General features: G+C 36.8%; 2 protein-coding genes across 2 annotated transcripts in view; both read right to left on the bottom strand.

Annotated features, from left to right (window-relative positions):
- Positions 1-1,029, bottom strand: part of L3MBTL2 (L3MBTL histone methyl-lysine binding protein 2) — a 49,641-nt gene extending 48,612 nt beyond the window's left edge. Inside the window, exon 1 of the mRNA XM_070947049.1 lies at positions 923-1,029. Within this exon, the coding sequence (XP_070803150.1) occupies positions 923-943 (21 nt within the window). The 5' untranslated portion in view covers positions 944-1,029. The remainder of the gene's footprint in view (positions 1-922) is intronic.
- An 8,474-nt stretch (positions 1,030-9,503) lies between these two features.
- EP300 (E1A binding protein p300) overlaps positions 9,504-22,787 on the bottom strand; it is an 82,726-nt gene continuing 69,442 nt past the window's right edge. Inside the window, exons 24-31 of the mRNA XM_070947817.1 lie at positions 22,133-22,283; positions 21,374-21,520; positions 19,200-19,313; positions 17,438-17,603; positions 15,496-15,660; positions 14,955-15,116; positions 13,755-14,036; positions 9,504-12,917 (exon numbers count right to left, since the gene is read on the bottom strand). Coding sequence (XP_070803918.1) covers positions 10,644-12,917; positions 13,755-14,036; positions 14,955-15,116; positions 15,496-15,660; positions 17,438-17,603; positions 19,200-19,313; positions 21,374-21,520; positions 22,133-22,283 — 3,461 coding nt within the window. The 3' untranslated portion in view covers positions 9,504-10,643. The remainder of the gene's footprint in view (positions 12,918-13,754; positions 14,037-14,954; positions 15,117-15,495; positions 15,661-17,437; positions 17,604-19,199; positions 19,314-21,373; positions 21,521-22,132; positions 22,284-22,787) is intronic.

The following is a 22,787-nucleotide window of genomic DNA, read 5'->3' on the forward strand; positions in this document are numbered from 1 at the left end:
AGGTGGGGCTCCCTGTGAGGCAGGTAATATTATTATACATAGTTCATTGATTCTATCCCACCAGCTACACAAACAGGAATATTTGCAATTAGAGTGCTGCAACTTTTCTCCTTCAGTAGCAGCAATATGGCATTAAAATGAAGTAGAGATTCGCTATGAGACTGGCAATATCATTACATGTGGGCCATTGATTCTATCTCATCTTAAGATGTGTGGACTCCAACTCTCAGAATTCCCCAGCTAGCAGGGTAGCTGGAGAATTTTGAAAGTTGAAGTCCACATATCTTAAAAGTTGTGAAGTTTGAAAAACACTGTTCTAGAATTCAACTGATAATACTAAATTCATAGGGCTCCATCCTGACCTTATTTCAATGAGCTCTCAAGGCTGCCTCCCCCACACACCCCAGGTGGGTGATCGATTACTTGTGTGATGCTTTGCTTTTTGTGAGGCAGATTGCAGTAGCCTATAAATTTTATAAATGCCCCAGCAAGCAAGAGACAGGCAGGAGAGTGGCAATTGCTGGCACCTCCGGTCACCAAGTAAAGCAAAAGTACATTCCAATCTTCAGTGTATATTGCATGATGGACAATTGATAATCCTGAGATAAATATCTTGTAGATAAATGTCAGATTACTTGCGACAGATTGAGGGAAGACGAATGAAAATATTTAACAATAAGCAAGTTTCAAGAAGCTCCCGAGGATTATTGCGGGAAAAGGGACCCACGAATCTCTACTTTGAGGGACCTACTTTCTACTGTCAGGTAAAAGAAATAAAGCACGGGAACCACAGAGGTAGTAAAGAGATCATTCAGGTAAGACGCTCTTTCTTCCCGCTCGTAATTATCCAAAGCAAAGATTCCCTGTAACTTTTAGCGCCGAAAGTCTCTCCGAGCACACAAGTGGGCTAAATATATTTTACCTCGCCTTCCTCCCGGTCCATGGCTCTTAGCCGCACGCCAATTTAACGCACGCCGCTATCCGGAGCAAGAGGCTGCCGAGCGCGCACCACTTTTCCCTTCAGGCGCACGTCAGCCACCAAACGGCAGATCAACCTCCCGGTCCTTTACGCGCCTCGAGCGCACAGAAGCTTGCACGCGTTTGCAGGGGCACCAATGAAGAGAAAGGATCGACAGCGACAGGAAGACAAGCTTAAAGACGACTACCAATCGCAACCTTCCTTCTGCCCCAGGGAACACTGGGAAGGAAAGTCCTTAAAGTGTCAGTTCTCGGTGGAGAATTGTGGACTGCTACTCCCATTCTTCTATTCCATATCGCCGCTGGGGAGGGTGCTTATTATTGCACTGTAGGATTAATAGTTCAAAAAGAGTTTCCGAATTGGGGAAGTGCTCTGTTTCCTCCCAGGAGGAAAAGAGCGGGTGACACTGTGTCAGCGCTTCAGCCCAAATGTCTAAAAAATGTCTTAAACGGAGCTCCGAAACTGTACACGAAACAAAACGTCTCTTTTCGCCAGCCATCTGCCAATTCTAATCGCGCCTCGGCACCGGCAGCCATATTTCCCATTTGCTATCATTCATCTTTGAGCATTAAGAGGGCATAGCTCTTTCCTCATCCTTTCCTCAAGTATCATTGGATGTGGCTAATCACTGCTTAAGGTGCCATCTATTGCTCCTTTTGAACATTTGCTCAGAAATAACGGTAAATTGCACTAATTAGAATAGGACGTTTATACATAAGTCTTAACCATTTTGCAGTTACTTTTACCAGCAATTCTATAGATTGAAATGTAAGAATATTAGCTTCCTTTTAGATGGTTTCATATTTCAAAATGGGGAATTTCAATATTGAAGATCCTACTGTATTCAATATTTCAAGATCCTACTGTAGTGTATTTGAACCCTCAATTTCTGTCCTGATGTCCTGCCCTAAATTTTGCCCTGCAGATAGATCTGTTGGATTATAATATTCTCCATTCTGACAAAGAACAAATCCAATTTATTAGGATTAGGAACCCATTAGAAGTGCAGCTATTTCAAGGATTAGACAATAAGAGGAACATCTGTAATGTTCAAAATCACTGCTCCTTTTGATTTACCTCAGTATTTCTTTTTTCTTGATTTTCTTTGGCTAAGATTTTTGTAATCTTTCTCTTTGGCTTAGATTTTTGTCTTTCTTAATCTTTTGTTCTCCAATACAGTGGTGAAATCCAAATTTTTTTTACTACTGGTTCTGTGGGTGTGGCTTTGTGGGCATGGCAGGGGAAGGATACTGCAAAATCTCCATTCCCACCCCACTCTAAGAGAAGGATACTGCAAAATCCCCATTCCCACCCCACTCTGGGACCAGCCAGAGGTGGTATTTGCCAGTTCTCTGAATTACTCAAAATTTCCACTACCAGTTCTCCAGAACCTGTCAGAACCTGCTGGATTTCACCCCTGCTCCAATAGCTAATTTTTTCATTGTGTGAGACTTTTTTTTTGGTTGGAATCCTTCAAGTCTAATTTTTCTCTTTTTCCTACCGATTCTTGGGGCATTTCAATAGTCACCAGCTTCACACCCAAAACTTCAGAAACATTTTTACACCACTTGAGCTATGTTCTCACTATTGTTCTAATGTCTTCTAGATAATCACCGGAAGATGCAAAAAAGTTTCCAGGTGTTTATTAGCACTTCTTCCCTAGTAGAGAGGGAACTGTCCCTCAATTTAAAAAGTGCTACAAAATGATGGCAAGGCAAATGGAGAAAGCCTTTCCTCAGACCTTAAAAATCCCCAACTGGATAAAGGTGTCATTTCTCCTTGGATTGCCATTTTATTATTTTCTGGTCATTGTTCTGTGGTTTTGTATATTTTCTATTAGATTTGTGTAAATTTCTGTAAATTGCCCAGAGTTACTTAGATGGAGTTGGTTGCCACATAAATATTTATTTAAATATTTATGGTGGCCACATAAATATTTAAATAAATAAGGACAATAAAGGAGAATATTTGTAGCTTGCTTGTTTTCTTGCATTACCCTAACTAACTAAATAAGAACAAAGCAAGAATTCCTGTTAGTAATTCTGCCAATTTTTTTTGTTCCAACATTAGCTCTGGAATTGTTTTTGCTGGTTCCTCCTGCATTGCATTAACTAGAAGTTAATCAACTCAACAACAGCAGAATCCCAGGACTATGGGAACATAGCAGCACAATTGCAATTTCTGCTGTATATACATGATGCATATAGAAAGACCCTACAAATGTTCTTCACCTGACATATAACAACTTTTTGTATTACCTTTGCACCAAGGACATCTTTCTCTACTCTAGAAGTAAATTTTCAATCCATGTAGTGCAGCATTTCTATATGTTCTTTTGACAAACTAACTTGAAAACTTTGCCTCCTTGCCTATTTATTTTGGCAAGCATTCCAGGTAGGTAATCATTTCATTAAAAAAACAAAACACAAATGTGGCAAAACAAATGCGTTTTAACAACCTCTATCTTAACAGCCCAGACAGAATTATACTGGGAGAATCCTTTAGACGGGCCAAAATAATTTAGGATTTAAAGGTCAATATCAGTTCACTAAATTGTGCCTGGAAAAAAAGGATTAATACAGATTATTGCTATATCCTATTATTTTTGTTCCCTGTATAGTAGCAAACTAGCTGCTGTTCACACCAATTGCAACTTCTGGATATATTGTAGGAATCAAAATAGTATGTAACAAGATGTGAAACAGTTGAATTTAAGAGAACATATTGCATACCATCTCAAAACTCTACCATAAGCTTCACAGATTTGTTAAAAGCATGGGAAACAAGATGGAATCTTGTAGGACATCACAGATCAATGGCCTAAGGGTTCAAACTGAAATCACTTGACATTAACATCACCTGACAGGCAGATTGGAATCACTATGAAACATTTTCAAGGCCAGATCTTGCCAGATGCTGAAGGATACCATGGGCTGATATGTCTGAGGCCAAACTACAGTATTCCTTCCAAACCTCATTCACTCATTACATAATATCACTATCCATTACACTGAATAATCTTTATCTTGTACTCCTTTGCCCCAATTATCAAATCATGTGACATCTGTATGATAAACATTGCAAATCTTTTTCTATTTTTTTCTTACATGGCTGATCACTTGCTTTGAATATAGCAGTGTCCTTTCTCATCTTTCACTATTCTGCCTTGTTAAATTCACCTATGTAGAGAACTCTCCTACCAAAAGTACAAAGGCTGTTCTGATTTCTAATTTTAAGTTATTCAGGGCAGAAAACTATCCTCTTAAGGTAACCATTACATTATTGATAGCATCATATAAAAAATAAACAACACTACAGCTAATAGGATGTAGAGGAAAACTGTAGTAGAAAAGTAAACATGAGAAGGGAATGGTATGGTATAATGGAAATAAAAACATCAATATATATAATAAAAGAAAAAAGGCACTAGAGATACTAATATGAGAGGCTCCATTAAGAGATACAACTCTACATTTTGAAGATAAATGCAATATTGTCTTAATTCAGATCTCTGATTTCTTATGACTAATTTCACTTGGCAGTAAATATTTGCTGTAATCATATAACTGTAAAGGAAGAAATGCACAAGTATCATCTACTTTGCAAGATTATCTAGGCTTTAATTGAAGCTTGTAAAGTGGAATTATTAGGTGAAGCTGTACATGTTATAAAAGATATATTATCTTCAACTAAATGACTATTGAATTTATTTACTGCTCATCTCTCTGCAAGGGGATAGTTTAATATTTAATATTTGGCATCTTTATTTCTATTAAGTGTTTTCTGCAAATAATAGTAATTTTCAAACTACTTCAAAAACAGTTTTAGGTAAAACATTAGAAATGGTTTTTCACAATTAAGTAAGGAAAAACTTGTGATCTTTACAATGGACTTGCTGACACTTCCATCCCTAAAGCAGGAAAATTTTAGATACATAGCTTTTACCAATGATGCTGTTGTTAAAAATATTAGGACAGGTTATACACTTGGTAGGCTATTTTAAGGCTCAAGGCAAGGGGATAGTTGGAGACAGAAAGAACATGGCAGCAACCTCATGGAATTTTAACATTCTCCTGTGTTATATTTTCAGACACTGAAAGGTAATTTAAAAAGAATTCTGGGCTGCTGGAAGATATAACATTGCCTTCACATTGCTTTGACCTAATCCCTAATCTATCTTGTAATAGGGAATATAGAATAGGAACATAGTCACACATATTATGAAAAGTATATGCTACAATATGCAACAATATTAAAATATGAGTATAATTGTAACTTTTTTTCAGCACTACAAGAGCACCAAAACAGAATAAAGACATTTTTTGCTACTATTTAGCCTGTTCTTTCTTTTTTTCTTTCTTTCAGGAGTCACTTAACCTAAATGTTATCCAAATTACTACTCCAGTAAGAAATCCTGATTTCTCCTCCTTATGCACTATATAAAATGATTGCATTACTGAAGTGCAGGATAATATACTTTTGAAGAGACAGCCAAAACCTACCAAAGGGATGTTTAATTCTAAATTGTCATGGAAGTTATGATTAATATATTAGGTCTTTTCAATTCAATTCAATTTTTCTCTGAAAATAATTTAAATACAAAGTATAGCAGATTATATATAAAAACAAAGCTAAAAAGATTATCATCGTGCCTCATTTTAAAATTCAAATAAAGAGGCAGCAGTTTTAAATATAATAGGAGCTATTAGCCAAGATCCACCAAATGAAGTGTTCTGTTGAAATTATTTAAATGTTTCCTATTTGGAATAAATTTTGAGTAGCCAAAAAGAATCAGTCTTTTCATACAAAACTTTAAATGTTGGCTGCATCCAGTAGTGGGTTTCCAAAAATTTTGCTACCGGTTCTCTGGGTGTGCTTGGTGGGCGTGGCATGGCTTGGTGGATGTGGCAGGGGAAGGATACTGTAAAATCTCCATTCCCACCCAACTCCAGAGGAAGGATACTGTAAAATCTCCATTCCCTCCCCAATCCAGGGGAAGGTTACTGCAAAATCCCCATTTCCTCCCGGTCAGCTGGGACTTGGGAGGCAGAGAATAGATGGGGGTGGGGCTAGTCAGAATTTTTACTACCGGTTCTCCGAACTACTCAAAATTTCCACTACCAGTTCTCCAGAACTGGTCAGAACCTGCTGAAACCCACCTCTGGCTGCATCACAAGCCCAGGGATATCAATCTATTGCTGCTGTAATTGGGAATATGAAATGTTAGTCATAGCAAGTCCCTCAATGATCTACCAGTACATATAAAGGACGATCCAAAAATCAGGCCCATAGACAATTTATTATATTACATTAAATATTCAAACTAGTTGCCATATGACATATGGAGGACTCTTAAGTACTTTAACATTTTTGTAGGGGGAAAAATAACACTCATCTGACTTGATACATTCTGTTATCATCTCCATTCTCATTCCACTGTTGTTTAGAAAACTAATGAAGACCCAGCACTTCACCAAGGCTTTTGGCAGATCTTTCACTTCATTGCACTTGCCATCTTTTTTTTTTTTTTTTGTAAATTTTAGTTTGGTTATGACAAGTTGCTCAGTTATTGAGAATCTGGTGGCATCCAAGTTTAAATCTTCATAATAACCTACCATTTGCCTACCAAGTTAGCTTGTCAGATGCCAAAATGCCAAAAATGCTTTACAAATATGGTGGTAATACTATCATTGATTTTGTAGAAGAGTGGGAGAATACAGTAGTTCCCCTATCTTTAGAAACAATTAGTTCTTTAGGAACTTCATTAGATATACATTGTCTGGATAAAATCTGATATGCAAATCAGAACTCAGCTGACTCAGTTGTTTTCACTGAGTAATAAACCTTTAGGAATTAAAATATGTTCTTTCAGCGTATGCTCCCAAGAAATCACATCTAGTTATTTGGCAGTGTTAATTTTTACTGATACCAACAGAGTCCAAATTCCATACTAGCAGGTTATTTTCAACTCTTCCTTCCAGTAGTGGATATATTCTATTTCTACCTCAATGTGTCAGAGCAATTAAAGAAGGTCATGAATGCTCCCGTGCACAGACAGAGGCAAGAGTCCTCAAAGTTGTGCTATTTTTTTTCCTGGAGTCAGGTATAATCTTTTATATAATTCGGAAATATCTACTCATACTTTACTTGGATTATCTCAGGATGCTGGGAAAACAAAGGTGTTAGAATAGGTACCAATCCAGGCATGATATTTGTGTAGATTTGCAATTGCAGTATTCGATACTCTTTATTTTTGTCTTCTACTTTCACTATCTTTTATTGAATTTTAGAGCTAAGTTCCACAGATAAAGGGAAAGCTTCATTATTTTGTAAATTCATTTCGTTCATGGTTTATGGTTCATTAGAGTTGGGCAGCCAATAAATTAAAATAAAATAAAAAATTAGTATCAATATGAGTAATTCCTAGAGATATTGATCAAAATATTTAATGGTAGATGTTAGTAAATGGGGCAGCTGCAGTTACATCTTCTGTAAGAATCTATCTTCCTAAATATATGAAGTGTATTTGGAAATCATTTTTTGATAATCCCAACACAGATTGACATTTGATGAGGTATTATCCAATACCTCAAAGGCATGTAATTCACATGTATCTTGTTTCTCAATTCAACAATGCATCCTAGGCACCTATTAAGTTAATTATTGATTTAATACTATCACTAATCTTGATTTAGAGATAGCTCTGCATGTGCTATGATTTCATAACAAAGAAAAATCTCTGATCTTGTGTATCATAACAAAATAGATGTAATTTTTTGTATAGCTCTTAGCTGGGAAATGTACAAATTACTTTACAATGATATGCTAAATATTTTTGAAGGAAATGTAAACATTTTTGTAAAAAATACATGTCTATAATGCTTCTACAAGACAAAAGAATAATTCAACCTAAAGATGTCTATGAAGTAAGCTTCTGAGTTTAGATGTTACCATGAAAGAGAATGGGGTCTTCAGAGAGGAATATCTCCATTTTTCTACACTAGCCAAAAACATAATTAAAATTGAACTAGTAAGTGCCACATATTTAATTCTTCTAGGGGAACATTTCTCATTGCTAATTGTAATTAAACCCTAAAAAGTAGCATGATATAAAACTTACACCCATTGAAGGAACAGATTAAGATCACTATAAACTCTTGCACCCATATGATCGACCTTGATTTTACATTTTTTTGTAGCAATTGTTAAGAGAACCCATTTTCCACAATGGACATTTTTTTTTGGCAGAAACAAATGCCGATTTCTGGCAAAAAAATGTAGAAAGTCAGTCACATGACTACAGGATGCTGCAGACAGCTGTTAATGTGGGCTGGCTGCAGAGTACCAAAAATGCGAACATCACCTGATTGCAAGGGGACTGGGACTGACCAACAGAACTTCAAATTCAGGTCATAAGTACCTTGGGGTGGGGGTGGGGGCTATAATACTTAATGAATAGAAATCTATTCTAACAAATATAAAATATAAATTTGGCAAAATAGTTATTCATCCAAGTTATACTGAGCACCATTTCAACTTAAATTGAATTTTGATATTACAGATCATTGCAGGTGTACAATTTAACATATCCTGTGTTAATTATATTTGTACTAGGAATTGTATATTCCTGTTTTTCTCTTTTCTGCTAGTATTTCCATATTAAACTTATCTGTATCCTTTTATCTTTACTTAATATTCAACCGCTAATGCTATAATTTGCTAATCTAAGACGACACTGCTCATTCCTAGGGGTACCCAAAATAAGAGCCTGACCATGGTTTTGAGCCAATCTAAAAATGGATACAAGACACCATATATAATTTAGAAGACCTTATCTTTACCAGCACATGTTGACATCAAGATGACAGAGTTTCCATATGTTAATACATGACAATGCAAAAACTTAAAACTTCCTCAGATTCTCAGGTCCGTCTACATCAGACGAAATCAAGGTGTATCTTTAGATTCCTTGTATAACAGATGTTTAGCTAAGAATTATTTACTCCGTTTAAGTGAGGGGGCATGAAAATCTTCAAAATACAAAACTGCTGTCCTTGGTGAAGGATGTATCAAAGCATTTTTATAATTAAAATCTGTAACTGCTGGAGTGGTCAAAATGTGCCTGAAGTTTTCATTATTTTCAATACTATTGAATCAGAGTGCAAAGCAACTTCCTGAATCACAGAAGAGTAAGCCTGCACAGCTCAAAAATCTGCACACTGAACATGTTTGCTTGAGATTGAAGTGCAACCAAGTCAAATATGCAATCAGCATCTCACCTGGATATTAAAACTCTCTGTACTTTTCAAAGCACAAATAAAAGCACATACAAAGGCACACCAAAATGGACATTCATCATCTTCATTACAGTCTAAAATACCCACCTTTAAAAAAGACCAAACACAAGTATATTTACACGGATTGGATTTCCATAAGTTGTCTGTAAAAGCATACCATCTTCTTTCCCCACTGTAAAATAAGCACCAAACGTAGGGAAAAGAAGAAGGGAAGCATAAAAAAACCAGTCTGTCTCACACAGTTTATTTAACAATAGGTAATAAGAAATCAATTAACAGTCTATACAGTGATCGAAAGTTCATATTTATAAGTAATCAACTTTAATTGCATGATTTACAACATTTGAGGGTTTTTTGCTTTCTATTTTCAAGTTTTACAGAAAATGGAAGAGGAGAAAAAGGGAAGGAAGGGAAAGAGAAAGCAAGCATAAAGAAGAAACCCCAGGGATTTTCACTCAGGTTAAAATTTTACCCTTGGAATAGTTTCTTACCCTCTTTAGTTTTTTCCTTTGTTAGATGTAAAAATAACAAAAAATCTTTCAGGAAAACAAACCACAATATATATACTACATCCATTTGGCAGCTGCCCCCATATATTTGCAAAAAAGTTTTCTTTTCTACATGTACAAATTTTAATACTTGAAGTTTAAGCTCAGACTCTGGTATAGAAAATTCTTGGAGGACAAAAGTAGACTTCGGAGGGGAGACTGGATTTCTTAATATTTTTTTACAGTTTTTAAAAGATTTGACATCTTTCCAACCGAGGAAGAAAATTGGTATTTATCTTTAATATATATTTATATATATATTTATATATATATATGCACTGTAATTTTAAAGCAACATTCACCTTTTTGTCCTCCAGTTTAGGTAATGTTCTTTTTTTTGTTTTGTTTTTGTTGTTGTTTTTGCAGTAGACAAGAGGAAAACCAGAATAGGGAAAAGTTAACCATTTGCCTCAGTAAATTATAACTATCAATATTACATATTTTCATTAATTTAAAAAAAATAAAACCTATTGGAGGCTAGTGAAGGAAGTCATTTGGTCAGCAGCCAAACAACTATCCGCTCCCAAGCACCTCCCCAACGCACGCGAAGGGAAAACAAAAACAAAAAAAAAAAGGACTGGTTACAGTCCCAGCCATAACAAAAATATATTTTCTTTGTATTCCATTGTCCCCCATTTCAGTTGGAGGGGGGTTTTTTTGTTTGTTTTTAAAACCACAAACTACTGTTGCAGATTTCAGGTGTATTCCAGGGAAAATGTTCTGCTAAGAAAGATTCAAAAAATTGTCTTCAGTACAAAACGTCTTGCGAAAATAAGTTTTTTTTTTTTTTTTTTTGCTCCCAAAATGCTACAATGAATCTTAGCGTATGTCTAGTGTACTCTGTGAAAGATTTGAATTTAAGTCTGAATTATCTGAGCTGAGTCCCAGATCTGTGGCACCTGCACCATGGAGCCCTGCCATGCCTGGATTACTAGCAAGCTGAGAAAGCATTGCACTCTGGTCCGAGCTGGCAAAGTGCCCTTGATCCATGGGGTTAGCCTGGGCAGCTACCAGTCCTGGATGTGGGGAGCTGGTCTGTGGGGAGACGTGATGTGGAGAAGGTTGAGGCTGCATCCTAGGGGAAGGGCTGGAGTGGGGTGGCTGGGATTGGGGGCGTGGTGAAGGGACAGGCTGTGGAGAACGAACTTGATTGGTAAGCGATGATGGAATTTGTTGACCTTGTAAGTGTGGGGACTGGGCCTGATTAGGAAGCATGTGTTGCTGAGGGCTCATAGGATTCGGCTGCGCTGGGGATCCAATTTGCTGTTGGAGTAATCGCTGTTGGTAAGCCTGCTGCAAATTTGATCCTGTGTCTGCACTCATGGCCTGAGGAAGCTGGCCCATCTGTCCCATATTTCCTTGCTGCAACTGCTGCATATGATGCTGCATTCGCTGCTGCTGTTGCTGCTGCTGCTGATACCCAACTCCTTGAGGCTGTTGGAACTGGTTATGATTGGCCATGCCAGGACCTAAATTAGGTCCTGTTCCTTGTTGTTGTTGTTGCTGCTGCTGCTGCTGCTGCTGCCGCTGTTGTTCAATCATCTGTCGTCTTAGCAGGAGATCCCGGAACTGGGGAGATATCCCCGAATGATTCATGTTCATTGGCTGTGCCTGAGGATTCATCCCACCCATGGCTTGTTGGGGTGGAGGCTGCTGAGGCGGTGACTGCTGAGGCATGCTAGGCCTCTGAACACCTGCTTGCATTGGATTCATGTTCTGCATGGCTGGATTTGAGTGAACACCTTGTTGTCCTGGCATGACTTGCTGCTGTTGCTGTTGCTGCTGCTGAAGACCTGGCTGGCCCTGAGGCATTCCAGGCTGTCCCGGCATGCCTTGCGGATTCGGGTTACCCGCATACTTGGCAGCTCGCTGCTTAATGAAAGCAGCTAACAACTGAGGGTTTGAATGCAAGATGTTAAGCACCTGCTGCTGCTGCATGGGAGAGCTGGGAGACCTGAGAGTCCGCAGCAGGTTTTGTAAGGCTGCCTGAGGCAGAGAGCCTGGTTTTGATGGAGCTGTACCAGGTACCTGACCCATTCCTGGTTGCGGTGACATATTCATTGGCTGTCCAGATTGGGCCATTGACATCATAGTCGGTCTTTGCATTCCTGGCTGCAGTTGCTGAGGTTGTGGCAACCCACCTTGGGCCCATGCTGGCTGCTGCTGTATTCCTGTTGATCCCATCCCTTGGTCTATGTGCCCACCAGGACCTCTGGCCATCTGAGGTGGCGTTACACTCATAGGCTGTATTGGATTCATTTGAGGCATCTGGTGTTGAATAGGCCTCTGGAAGATTGGAACATGGGCCATCTGCCGCTGGTGATCTGCTACTCGTTGTATCTGCATGGCTATTTCCACGGCAGCTGCAGGAGGACCTTGGATAGGTGGCTGAACAGTCTGAGGAGTTGTTGGAGGAGTTACCTGGCCACCTGCCTTGCCTTGAGACACAGCACCAGGAGGTTGAGTTCTTGCAATGCTATATGGAGGCATGTTATTAGGAGGTGCAGATTGTGGTTGCGAAGCAGGCTGTGGTGGAGGCTGAGGCTGTGGTGTTTGAGGAGTTGGTGGCTGCTGGCCTGTTGGAGTAGTTGGTGTGGCTGGTGTAGGTGAAGGCAACCCTTGCTGTTGTCCTACTATGCCTGTCCTCTGCATGCTTGCCATCCTCCTCCGGAGCATCTGGGCCTGTTGTAGGCGATGCTGAAGCTGTTGCTGACGAAGTTTATGTTTGATATTTAGGCAAAATGGCACTGGGCACTTGTTCTCCTGGCAGTGCTTAGCATGGTAGCAGCAAAGAGCAATGAGTTGTTTGCAAATTGGGCACCCTCCATTGGTTTTGCGTTTGCAACCTTTGGTGTGCTGGACAACTCTCTTCATCTTTTGACAAGATGGCAGTGAACAGTTGGCATTGCGACACTGGCAGGCATGAACTAAAGACTGGATGCAGCGCTGGATACTCAGGCGACGTGAATCACCAGGACTCTGAGTGGTGGCTGTCTGTTGGTTGTTGCTCTCATCATCAATACCAAGGCCCAGTTTCTCCATCTTGTGCTCATGGTTTTTAGTGTTATAGCAGGTAATGCACAAGTCATAATCCTAAACACAGAAATTATTATAGTCAGTTACGTGGAACTTTAGACCAACAGAAGTTAATTAGACTACATTATTTATCTTCTAACAATTTCAATATGGTAATAGTAAAGTTATCTAAGAAAAAAATCTTATATTTTATGCACATAAGCATCTTTGCATCCTAACCCTAACAGAAAAACTTATTAAAATAGGAAAAAGTAAAAAGCTGGGCAAGTTAACCAAATGCTTACCAGAGAGTTAATAGAATATCAAAACTATACAGTGAAGATCACAGAAAGTAATAATGCATGGGTACTAATATACAAAGAATCACAAATCAATATTTCATATTGATGTAGTCTTATATGCATAAACCCATGGAATTCTTAGGTAAATAATAGCAATAGCAATAGCACTTAGACTTATATACCACTTTACAGTGCTTTACAGCCCTCTCTAAGTGGTTTACAGAGTCAGCATACTGCCCCCAACAATGTGGGTCCTCATTTTACCCATCTCAGAAGGATGAGTCAACCTCGAGTCTGGTGAGATTTGAACTGCCAAATTGCAGTCTGCAGGCGGTCAGCAGAAATAGCCTGCAGTACTGCACTCTAACCACTACGCCACCATGGTTAGGTAGGTAATGTACTCTCTTTAGCAGGGATTCCTATCATTTCATGGATCTCTGTTATATTATAAAGTTATTAAGTAACTAGTAAGTAGAGGGGACCTATGTTGAAATGACAGAGGTACCTATATATTTATTATCCAATGATTAAACACGTACAAGGGAAACTAGCAGGAAACAGAAATTCCTGAAATGCAAGTTTAACCAGCTGCTTCACTATAGGTTAGGCATACCTCACAAACAGTGCAATGCCATCTTGTCTCCACATGGTGCTTGCACTCATTGCAGGTGTACACAAAACGGTCCTGGCTCTGTGTATGCAGCTCTACTAGCATACACATAGTTGACCACATTGCTCTTCGTAGTGAAGAAAACTCAAGATGCTTGTCTCTAGCAAGGGTAAGGAAGGCATCACGCCCATCCATTAAGTCACATGGAATAAGTGGGTCAGGTTCAGTGATGGGAGGCAGAGAGTTGGCTTGAGGACCAGCAATGAGACGGATCACAAAGAATACCTGTAAAAGAGACAGGCCTATTTTAGGTTCTCGTCTAAGTCACATTCTTTGAATATAGAATGTTTCATAGTTTATGCTTTTAATGTCAGTGTTAAATGTTTGTATAGGTTACAGGTATCAGACAGAAGCTTTAATTTTTTTCACTTTCATCAAGTGCTTATTAGAGTAGTAATATAATTTGTAGCAATCCTTCTACCATGTACTAACTAAACACTGAAATGCAGTCATTTAGTTTTCTTTAGTGATCCAGTTATAATCAATGGCAAGTAGGTGGTAGTACAAGTGAATGAGGGCTTAGCTAAAACGTGATTTTATTTCATCTTACCTGGAAATGGTAAATTATTGGTTGAATTTGTATAGAGTAAGTCAGAGCCAAAAAAATGTCATTTTACAACTTTACACTGTGTGAATCCATGGAACATTTCATTACAGTTAAGAGGGAAGGAAGTGTCAAACAATATCTGTTATCTACATAAAACAGATAATTTTATTTTCTGAACATAATCAATTCACAACCATTAGGCTACTTTGGTGACTTTATTAACGGGTTATTTTAATCTGATTGAATGAATTGTGGGATAGACTGTTTTCCTCCATTATATATCTCACACACTTTTTTCTTGTATGTGCTTTAGACTGTAAGCCCATGAATATATTTTATACTGCACTCCCATCCTACAATTTGACAAAAATGGTCAGTATCTTAGATAAACATAATAGCAGTGCTTTAAAAAGCCACGCAGTTATTAGTTTCTAAAAAGCCAATGATAGTCTTCTTGCTTTGTCATTCGCAAGCTCAAGAGCATGTTTCATTGTCTTTTTAGTCTCACTTGTCAACTTTGTCTTACATTTGCTTCACCAACCGCTCCCTTCCAAACTCATTTTAGGAGGCCCTGGAAGTGTTTACTTCACTCTTACCTCTTTGTGCTTTTCCATAGTGGCATAGAGTTTCTGGGAAAGATCATTGGAGACATTGGGCATGCCTGGCTTCTTTTTGTTACCACGGCTTAAACTGCTTTTATTTTTACTGGTCTTCTTGTTGTTTTTCTTTTTGGCATTTTTACTATCTCCTTTGCTTACCTGAAAATGAACATAGTGAAGTTTGAGAGTGGCAAACTAAATTTTATTTAAGGTCTTATCCTTCCCAGAAGAACTGAAGAATCAGTTCAAGAAAACCTTCATTAATTCAGCCCAGCCCTTCCGAAAGAGCCAAACAAGATTTATAGTCCTGTCTTAATCTCACTACAACAGGATTGGGAACAGTAGCACATGGAACATCCTTTTAGTCATTTTAATGTTATTCCCGAATTAAAACAAAGTGCCTCTGGTTGGGCCTGAGTCACTTGCTCCTCTGCATCAATTGATTTATCAACATTTCTGGAGCAAAATATATCATTTATTTTCTCTACTACATTTTAAAATGTCAGAGATGAATTTTTGATAGAAGCCATTTTCTTACATCAGTGCTCTCATTGCTAGTGTTCTCTTCCCTTTTCCTCTCTTCTTCCTCTTGCTCTAATTCCTTAATGCTCTCTTCTAGAACATTTGGCCAGAAATCTCCTTCAAAGTAGGGCAGTTCTTTTGCACTTGTTAGACGGTCTTCTGTTGCTTGCTTAAAAATATCCTGCAACACAAAATATTTTTCAGCACACATTTAACAATGTGAAAACAGTAAAATAGTTATCAATTTTTAATTTTTGTTACTTTTAAAATAATAGAAAAAGCAAAAACAAAAAGGAACAAAACAAAAAGATATAGACATTGTAAAATAAATGCATAACAAGTCCTTAAAAATAAATGAAAAAATACAACAGAAAAATAAAATGGGAAAAAAAAACACCCCTCCCTCTCACATACACATAGACACAAACTGTTTGCACCTGCAGCATTTTCAGCTTCTGAAATACTGAAACTTGAGATACCAGAACAACTTGTTAAATCTTTTAAAATTTTGAAAAAATCCTATTACTGGTTTTTATTGATAATTATCAATAAGTCTATCTGATATGCAGACATTAAGAAATGAGTTGAATATAGAATTAGAGATCCCTACATTGCCTCGTCCAGTGGCCCCTTAACGTTTTGGATGTCAGGGATCAGTTCTGTGGGGGGAAAAAATTTCCACAGACCGTGTCACCTAGATCCCACACATGCACATATGAAGCTTTGCTCACTTGTGTGGACTGGTTCCTAGTGGACCATGGTCTGGTACTAGTCTGTGACCCCGGGGTTGGGGATCCCTGGCCTAGACAATGGAAGAGTGTCTTCATTTCTATATTAAGAGTGTTGATGTACCTTGAACTATGACTTATAATTCTGAATAATATTTAGAATTTATTCAACTCCATTATAATTGTATAGATAGGGACTATCTTAGAAAGCATTTTGTTGAAGATATAGTAAGGACAACAATTCTTTAAAATACATGTTTTATAATGTTCTATAATTACTAAAATTTTTGGAGAAAGTAATGGACCATATAAATGTGATAGTGCGGAAAAAGCTAAAATTTTCAAAGGATAATATTCTTTTAAACTACATATCTATTACATGGAATTTGACAACTGGACAGTGTAAAAGGATTCTCTCTGCCCTTATTATGGCTAAAAAACGAACATGCAGCATTAGAAAGATGCTTGTATGTTCCCATTCTCTCAATGGATTGAAGCAGAGGCCCTCAACCCCTAAGCCATGACCCACTACTGTGGCCCATTTGGAACTGGGCTGTGGAAGCAGTGGGTGAGTGCGTGCGCAGTGTCACTCCTGTGAGCAGCAGGCACGTGTGCAGCTCCAATTGTGCGAGCTGCAAGTGTGCATACCCACTACTCATGCAAATGGAGTTGTATGCACATGTGCATGCCCGCTACTCATGTAGAACCATCTCCTCTCTCCCTTTCCCACTGGCCCACAAAGCCAGAAAGGTTGGGGATCACTGGATTAAAGACCTGATTACACTTGCAATCTATGTGAAGATTATAGGCAGAGACTTTATATAGACAAATATAATTAAATATGGTTTCATTTATAAAAAATACAGTAGTTTTAAAAAATACATAATAGCTATATAAATATATATGCTTGCATATTTGCATTAGATAAATATAAAACAGTAGGTATTTACTGTTGTAATGATATATTATACTTTAGAAGGTTCAGTTTCTTAAATCTTCTCAATCTATATCACGTATCTTGTAGATTTCCCCCCCTTATTTAATGCACACTTGGAGATGCAGAAAGATGAAATATTATTTCTACCACCCCTATTTGACAATCTCAAATAGGCTTCATAAATATCAAAACTAGATATGCAAAATTGCTTTTCAAAGATATTTTTATTCTTTTTTGAAATACTATGATTTAGGAATAAACAAATACGATACTTCAACTAATGCACAACCAACCTTATAATCATGGACAATGCGCTCTGTCACGGATTTATCCAACATCTTTTTATACCATTCTTGCAGTCGTTTTGGTTTGGGAATTTTTTGATCAGGAGGATGGCAATGGAAAATATAATCATCTCCTTCACTAGGTGGGCAGGCCCAGATATGTCCAGTTGTATAGCTAATAGGGAAGAAATAAGTTATTAGTTCTATTATACATTATTTCAAATATACTTTTTTAAATCATTTGTTACCTTTTCAAACCAAGAATGTACTCCACAAGATAGCTGACTCTGAAATATTCTAACTATGTCATATCTGAAAAACTCAGAAGTAATAAATAAAAAGGGGTTCAGAAGCTTTATAGACAAAAATACTTTCTGATGTAGAAATGAATCTGAGGACCTCCCTAGAGCTACTTATGACCTGTTTTCAAATTTCTGACAGCTGCACTTGCTTTCTCTCTCATTCCCTCTCATGTTATTGCATTTTGGGCACTTGGCAACTGAGTTCCATGTATGCCCATTTGCAATGTCTCGTGACTGCAATTTTCATGCTTTTTTTTTTTTTGGGGGGGGGGCAACTTCCAGGGTTTACTTCCAGTTTCTAGCAAAAAATGTCCAATCCTGAAAATGGCATTACATAATGATTGCTGCAAAGAAAATTATAACGTTGAGTATGGTCACATGCAGACTCGCTTAATGACTTATGATTGTAATTTTGGACTCAATTATGATTGTATTTGAGGACTACCTGTAATCATATAGGATTCTATAGCCTGATGAGCAGATAGAACTAGTAATAAGACAAATATATTCTCTTCCCTTGGAAATTATTCTTTTCTGCATGTTTACCAAATAATTTCTGCTTTAATTTATATTGACGATTATGAACATTTGAAGTACATCTTCCACATCTTCTATTTTTAGAATCATATAAAAACCTTGTTCATAAATACATAGACACACTCAACACAAGACACGCTTAACTTGCCACTGAAAAGTTATTTTTCCAAAATCAAAGTTGATTGAGATAAACTAAGAAACAAAGCAATGAATACAATTAACTGCATGTCTGTCTGCTCACAGGTGCATAGAAAAACACCATAATGATGCAAACATAATCAGGATTTCCTTTTATAAGAATAACACTTTTTTATATGCTGTCTTTTCTTTAAATGATTTTCCTTTCCTAATTTTAAACTTAGATTAAAACTAGCCTAATAACATATCACACATTTTAGCCTAAAATTTCTCTTCCAAAACAATTAAAGCATTAATGAAGCCTTTAATAAAATGCTACCAGTATTATAATGTAAATTAAGAGCCACACACTACTCTCAGGTGATCCATCTAAGTTACAGTTGATCTTTATAATATTAACATAAATTAACTGTCTTCATGACAGTATTTCAGGAATTCTTTCATTTTATTCTTTTCTAACACACAATCCTCACTTGGAACTTTCATATACGCATTCTTCAGTGACGAAACAAAAAATACATTCTTATTTGCTACTAGTAGTGTACTAATCAAAGCATATCTATGCCCAAGATTTTACAATACATGCTGAAAACATACTTATCTTCTGGCTGCTACAGAGAAGGGATTGGCAACATGGTCTAGAAACATCTTATTTGGTGTTCAACAAACTTTCTGTCCACTTGACCTCAATATAATTGACTTTACAATTTTAAATCTAACCCTAAAAGATTCCATGTTTCTTTTATAAGTTGCAATACACAATAGCATACAATATAATAAAATAGGAAACTTACCCTAACTTCTTAACATACTCTAGATAACCTATCAGAATTTCATGATAGACAGCAGTCCTCAGGCATTTAGGGCGGAAGAAATGAACACTGTCAAGGTAAGATATGTATACTCGCCTAAAGAAGAGAGAAAGTTCATTAGCTATAACCAGAAGCATTTTGCAGTATTCAATTATTTCCTTTTTCTTCCATTAAGAAATTTGCCTTAACTTCACCTTTCATAGCCTCTTTTTAAAACTAGTGCCTTAATCTAACTATGTTTACTTATTTCTCATATAAGATTTTTAAGCTATTAACACACTCAACTCTGGAATAATGTAATTCCCGTGGTACGGACTGCCATGCAAGCTGCAATAGCTGCCAGTTTGCTTCTGGAGTAATTCAAGTTGCTGGTCATGACTTATAAAGCTTGGGACTGGCACTGGGTTGGGTTACTTGAAGGACCACCTATCTCTCAGAGTATCTGTCAAGTGGTTCGATTTGTGGTTGGCATAAGTTCCATTGTTTAAACAATGCCACCTATTGGAACCTTGGAAATGTGCTTGATCTCTGGAATGAGATCCCCCCCCCCCAATTCCCCAAAATTTTAACAGCCTGCACTCTACTCATGATTTAGCTCTTTGCCCAGTGCTTTGGCGAGGATGATTAACACCTCTTTTTTCCTTTTCCTTAATTCCCTCCAGAGTCATTTTTTTGTTTTTGTTTTTATAATGTTCTTTATTTTTAAATGTTTTTCACAACTGTAAACTGCCAGAGCAGCTGGAATTTGGATGGCATATCAATCAATCAATCAATCAGATAAATACAGGTGTAATTCTGAAGAGTTCAAATTATGTTTGGCCCTAAAAGAATGAACTTTCAAGGAATTAGAGACTACATATTGTGATATATTTTGTACTTGAACTAAGCCAGTTTATCATTTTATCTATCATTAGAAGACTGTGGTTTCCACTTAGTTTACAAATTGGTTACCAATCTTGTTTTTCAACCTAAATCAAACCAGTTTCCCATGGGCCAAAACAGCAAATGATAGTTTGACTTCAACCAGGAAAGAACCGATATGGATAACTGGAGAAGAACAATTTCAACTCCAGTTTATTCAAAATGTGCTGTTCTAGCAGCAAACTGTGATAGATAGTTTGTGTTTACACAGCTCCAAAAATTGCTGAAATATGAAACTCTTTAATAACCAAGCAGCCAACCATAGCTGTTGACATGCTTAATAAGATGCAGTCACTATTACAGTAGCAATACATATTTTTTAAATACTCCAGTGTTTAACTTTACTATAACTTACATTATCAGGTAGAATTTGGGAAATAAGACATAAAAATGGGCATATATTGAAAATTTAGATCACTTGTCCATTAAAATATCACCAATATGCATTTTCCCATAACTTGATCATACCGTCATACTTGCTATTGCTTGGTTAAAAGTACCCAAAAACTATTTCCATACAGATGGAAAACTAATGTAAATATGTGGTGTAGGGTTTCCTGCCTAAGCAGGGGGTTGAACTAGAAGACTTCCAAGGTCCCTTCCAACTCTGTTATTTAATATGTTCTAGTATGTTGGGCTTTCTAAAAAGTGTAAATTACACATTCTCCTAGCATTTTCCCATATATAAAGAAACTTGAATCATTTTTTTCTTGTTCTGATTATTTTACATAGTTGCTAAGCAGTGGTACTGTGCAGGTCACAGCTCATTATCAGTATTCTTCCATCTTTATCTTTATCTTCTGCAAAAAGAAGTAGAGACCAAGGATAGAAATTCTTCAACTTCTTTCTGAGCTTCTTTATCAAGCATTAACTCAAATTAGAAGTCAATTCTTTTACTTTCTTTTACTTCAAAAAGGTGGATTTTCTCTGTTTAGCAAAAGCATTTATCTCCAATGATTTTTTGAAGGAGAGAAATAGCTTATTAAAGCTGTGTTTAAAAAAGCAAATGCTCCTAAATAATTCCATAAAGTAAATAGTGTTAAATCAAATCTTCCTGTTAAGGATGTGGGAATGATTCAATCTTGGAAAAAGACAATTAATACAGGCAAGAGAGGGAGAGGGAAGATGTAGTAAAGGGTATATATCTGATCCAGTTACAAAAAGATCAATTTCTTAGGCATTTATGTAGCAATAATCTAATTTTAATAATTATTTAAAAAATGAATTTTTAATACCTCTGGTTGGGTTGAGGACAATCAGACCCATACTCCTGAACATGCATGCCAAAAAAACATAAATCTACACCATCGATCTCCTCAAAAGCAAAGAGTGCTTTTGTTCGGTAAGGGAATTGTTCTGCCATCTCTCCACTATCTACAAATCTGCAAAATTAAAAGGTATAATATAAAACAATGCTAGCAAATGTAATACTATCATGCATTATAGGATGCTATAATATGGAAGCTGCCCAAACATATTATTTTAACATTTTATTTTAATAATTTATTCACTTTTATCTATTTTGCTCTGCTATATTTTAACTTTCTCTATGGGAATCATTTATAGTAAAACAACATATAAATAAATCAAACCTAACTAAAGCCATTCAAAAGTACAGAGCATCGTAGCATGGCAGGATATAAATCAATCAATCAAACAAACAAACAAACAAACAAGTAAGTAAAATTGCTTATTGGTCCACTTTTTAAATAAACTTGTTATTCAATCCTCCAAAGCCTAATTTTTGCCATCTCCTTCCAAATATCTTCTTTTAAATCAATAATATTCTGTATGAAAACAGCTCAAAATATGCAATAAATTGCAAAAGTTGCGCTAATCACTCAAAATGTTTAAAAATGAAACTATCAAATGTTATGTTGAAAGTTCTTTTGACTAACAAAATAACATGTTATTGTTTAACAAATGTACCAATAACACAACTTAATATTCAAAAAGAAAAAAAATATGTCATTCAAAGGTTTAAGGAAAATTACCTTGCTTTCATTCCAGGCTTAACTTCTACAGTTTTCTCTGAGGTATGAACCACCCTAACAATGACTTCACCCGACTCAGGATGATTCTGCCGTCTCAGGAACTCATTCACTCTGTTTTCCAAGAAGGAACCAAGTCTAGTGGTTGGTAATCCTACAAAATGAAGATTACTTAATTGTTTATTATTACTCTAACAACAAAGTAGCGTATAAAGCAAATAAAATTTACATTTTGTATTAATTCACAACTTTAGAAGTACACACTGAAATTACACCAGTAGTAGGGTTTCAATTAAGATAATACAGCCTCATCTTTAAAAAGCTAAACTGGGTCATTCTTCACTTAGCTAGGAAAATGCTGCACCAGAAAACCGTAGGGATGAAGTCCAGGTAATAATAATAAAAAATCAAAGATAAGGCTTGTCCAATCTGTTGCCAAAGGAGATCTGACATACTTTACTTCCTAAGCAAAGAAAGGAAACTCATCTAGAACAGGGGTCCCCAACCTTTCGGACCTCAGGGACCACTAAATTCATTATTTTAAATTCCTTGGACCACTAATATGATTTGCCTAATGACCGGCTGGGTGGGCGTGGCTAGGTGGCCATGTGACTGGGTGGGCATGGTCAACTCAATGTCACTCACGTCAAGAGGCACC

This window comes from Pituophis catenifer, unplaced genomic scaffold (assembly GCF_029215685.1).
Source record: "Pituophis catenifer annectens isolate HBS135680 unplaced genomic scaffold, rPitCat1.0.hap2 SCAF_7, whole genome shotgun sequence".
Taxonomy (NCBI): domain Eukaryota; kingdom Metazoa; phylum Chordata; class Lepidosauria; order Squamata; family Colubridae; genus Pituophis; species Pituophis catenifer.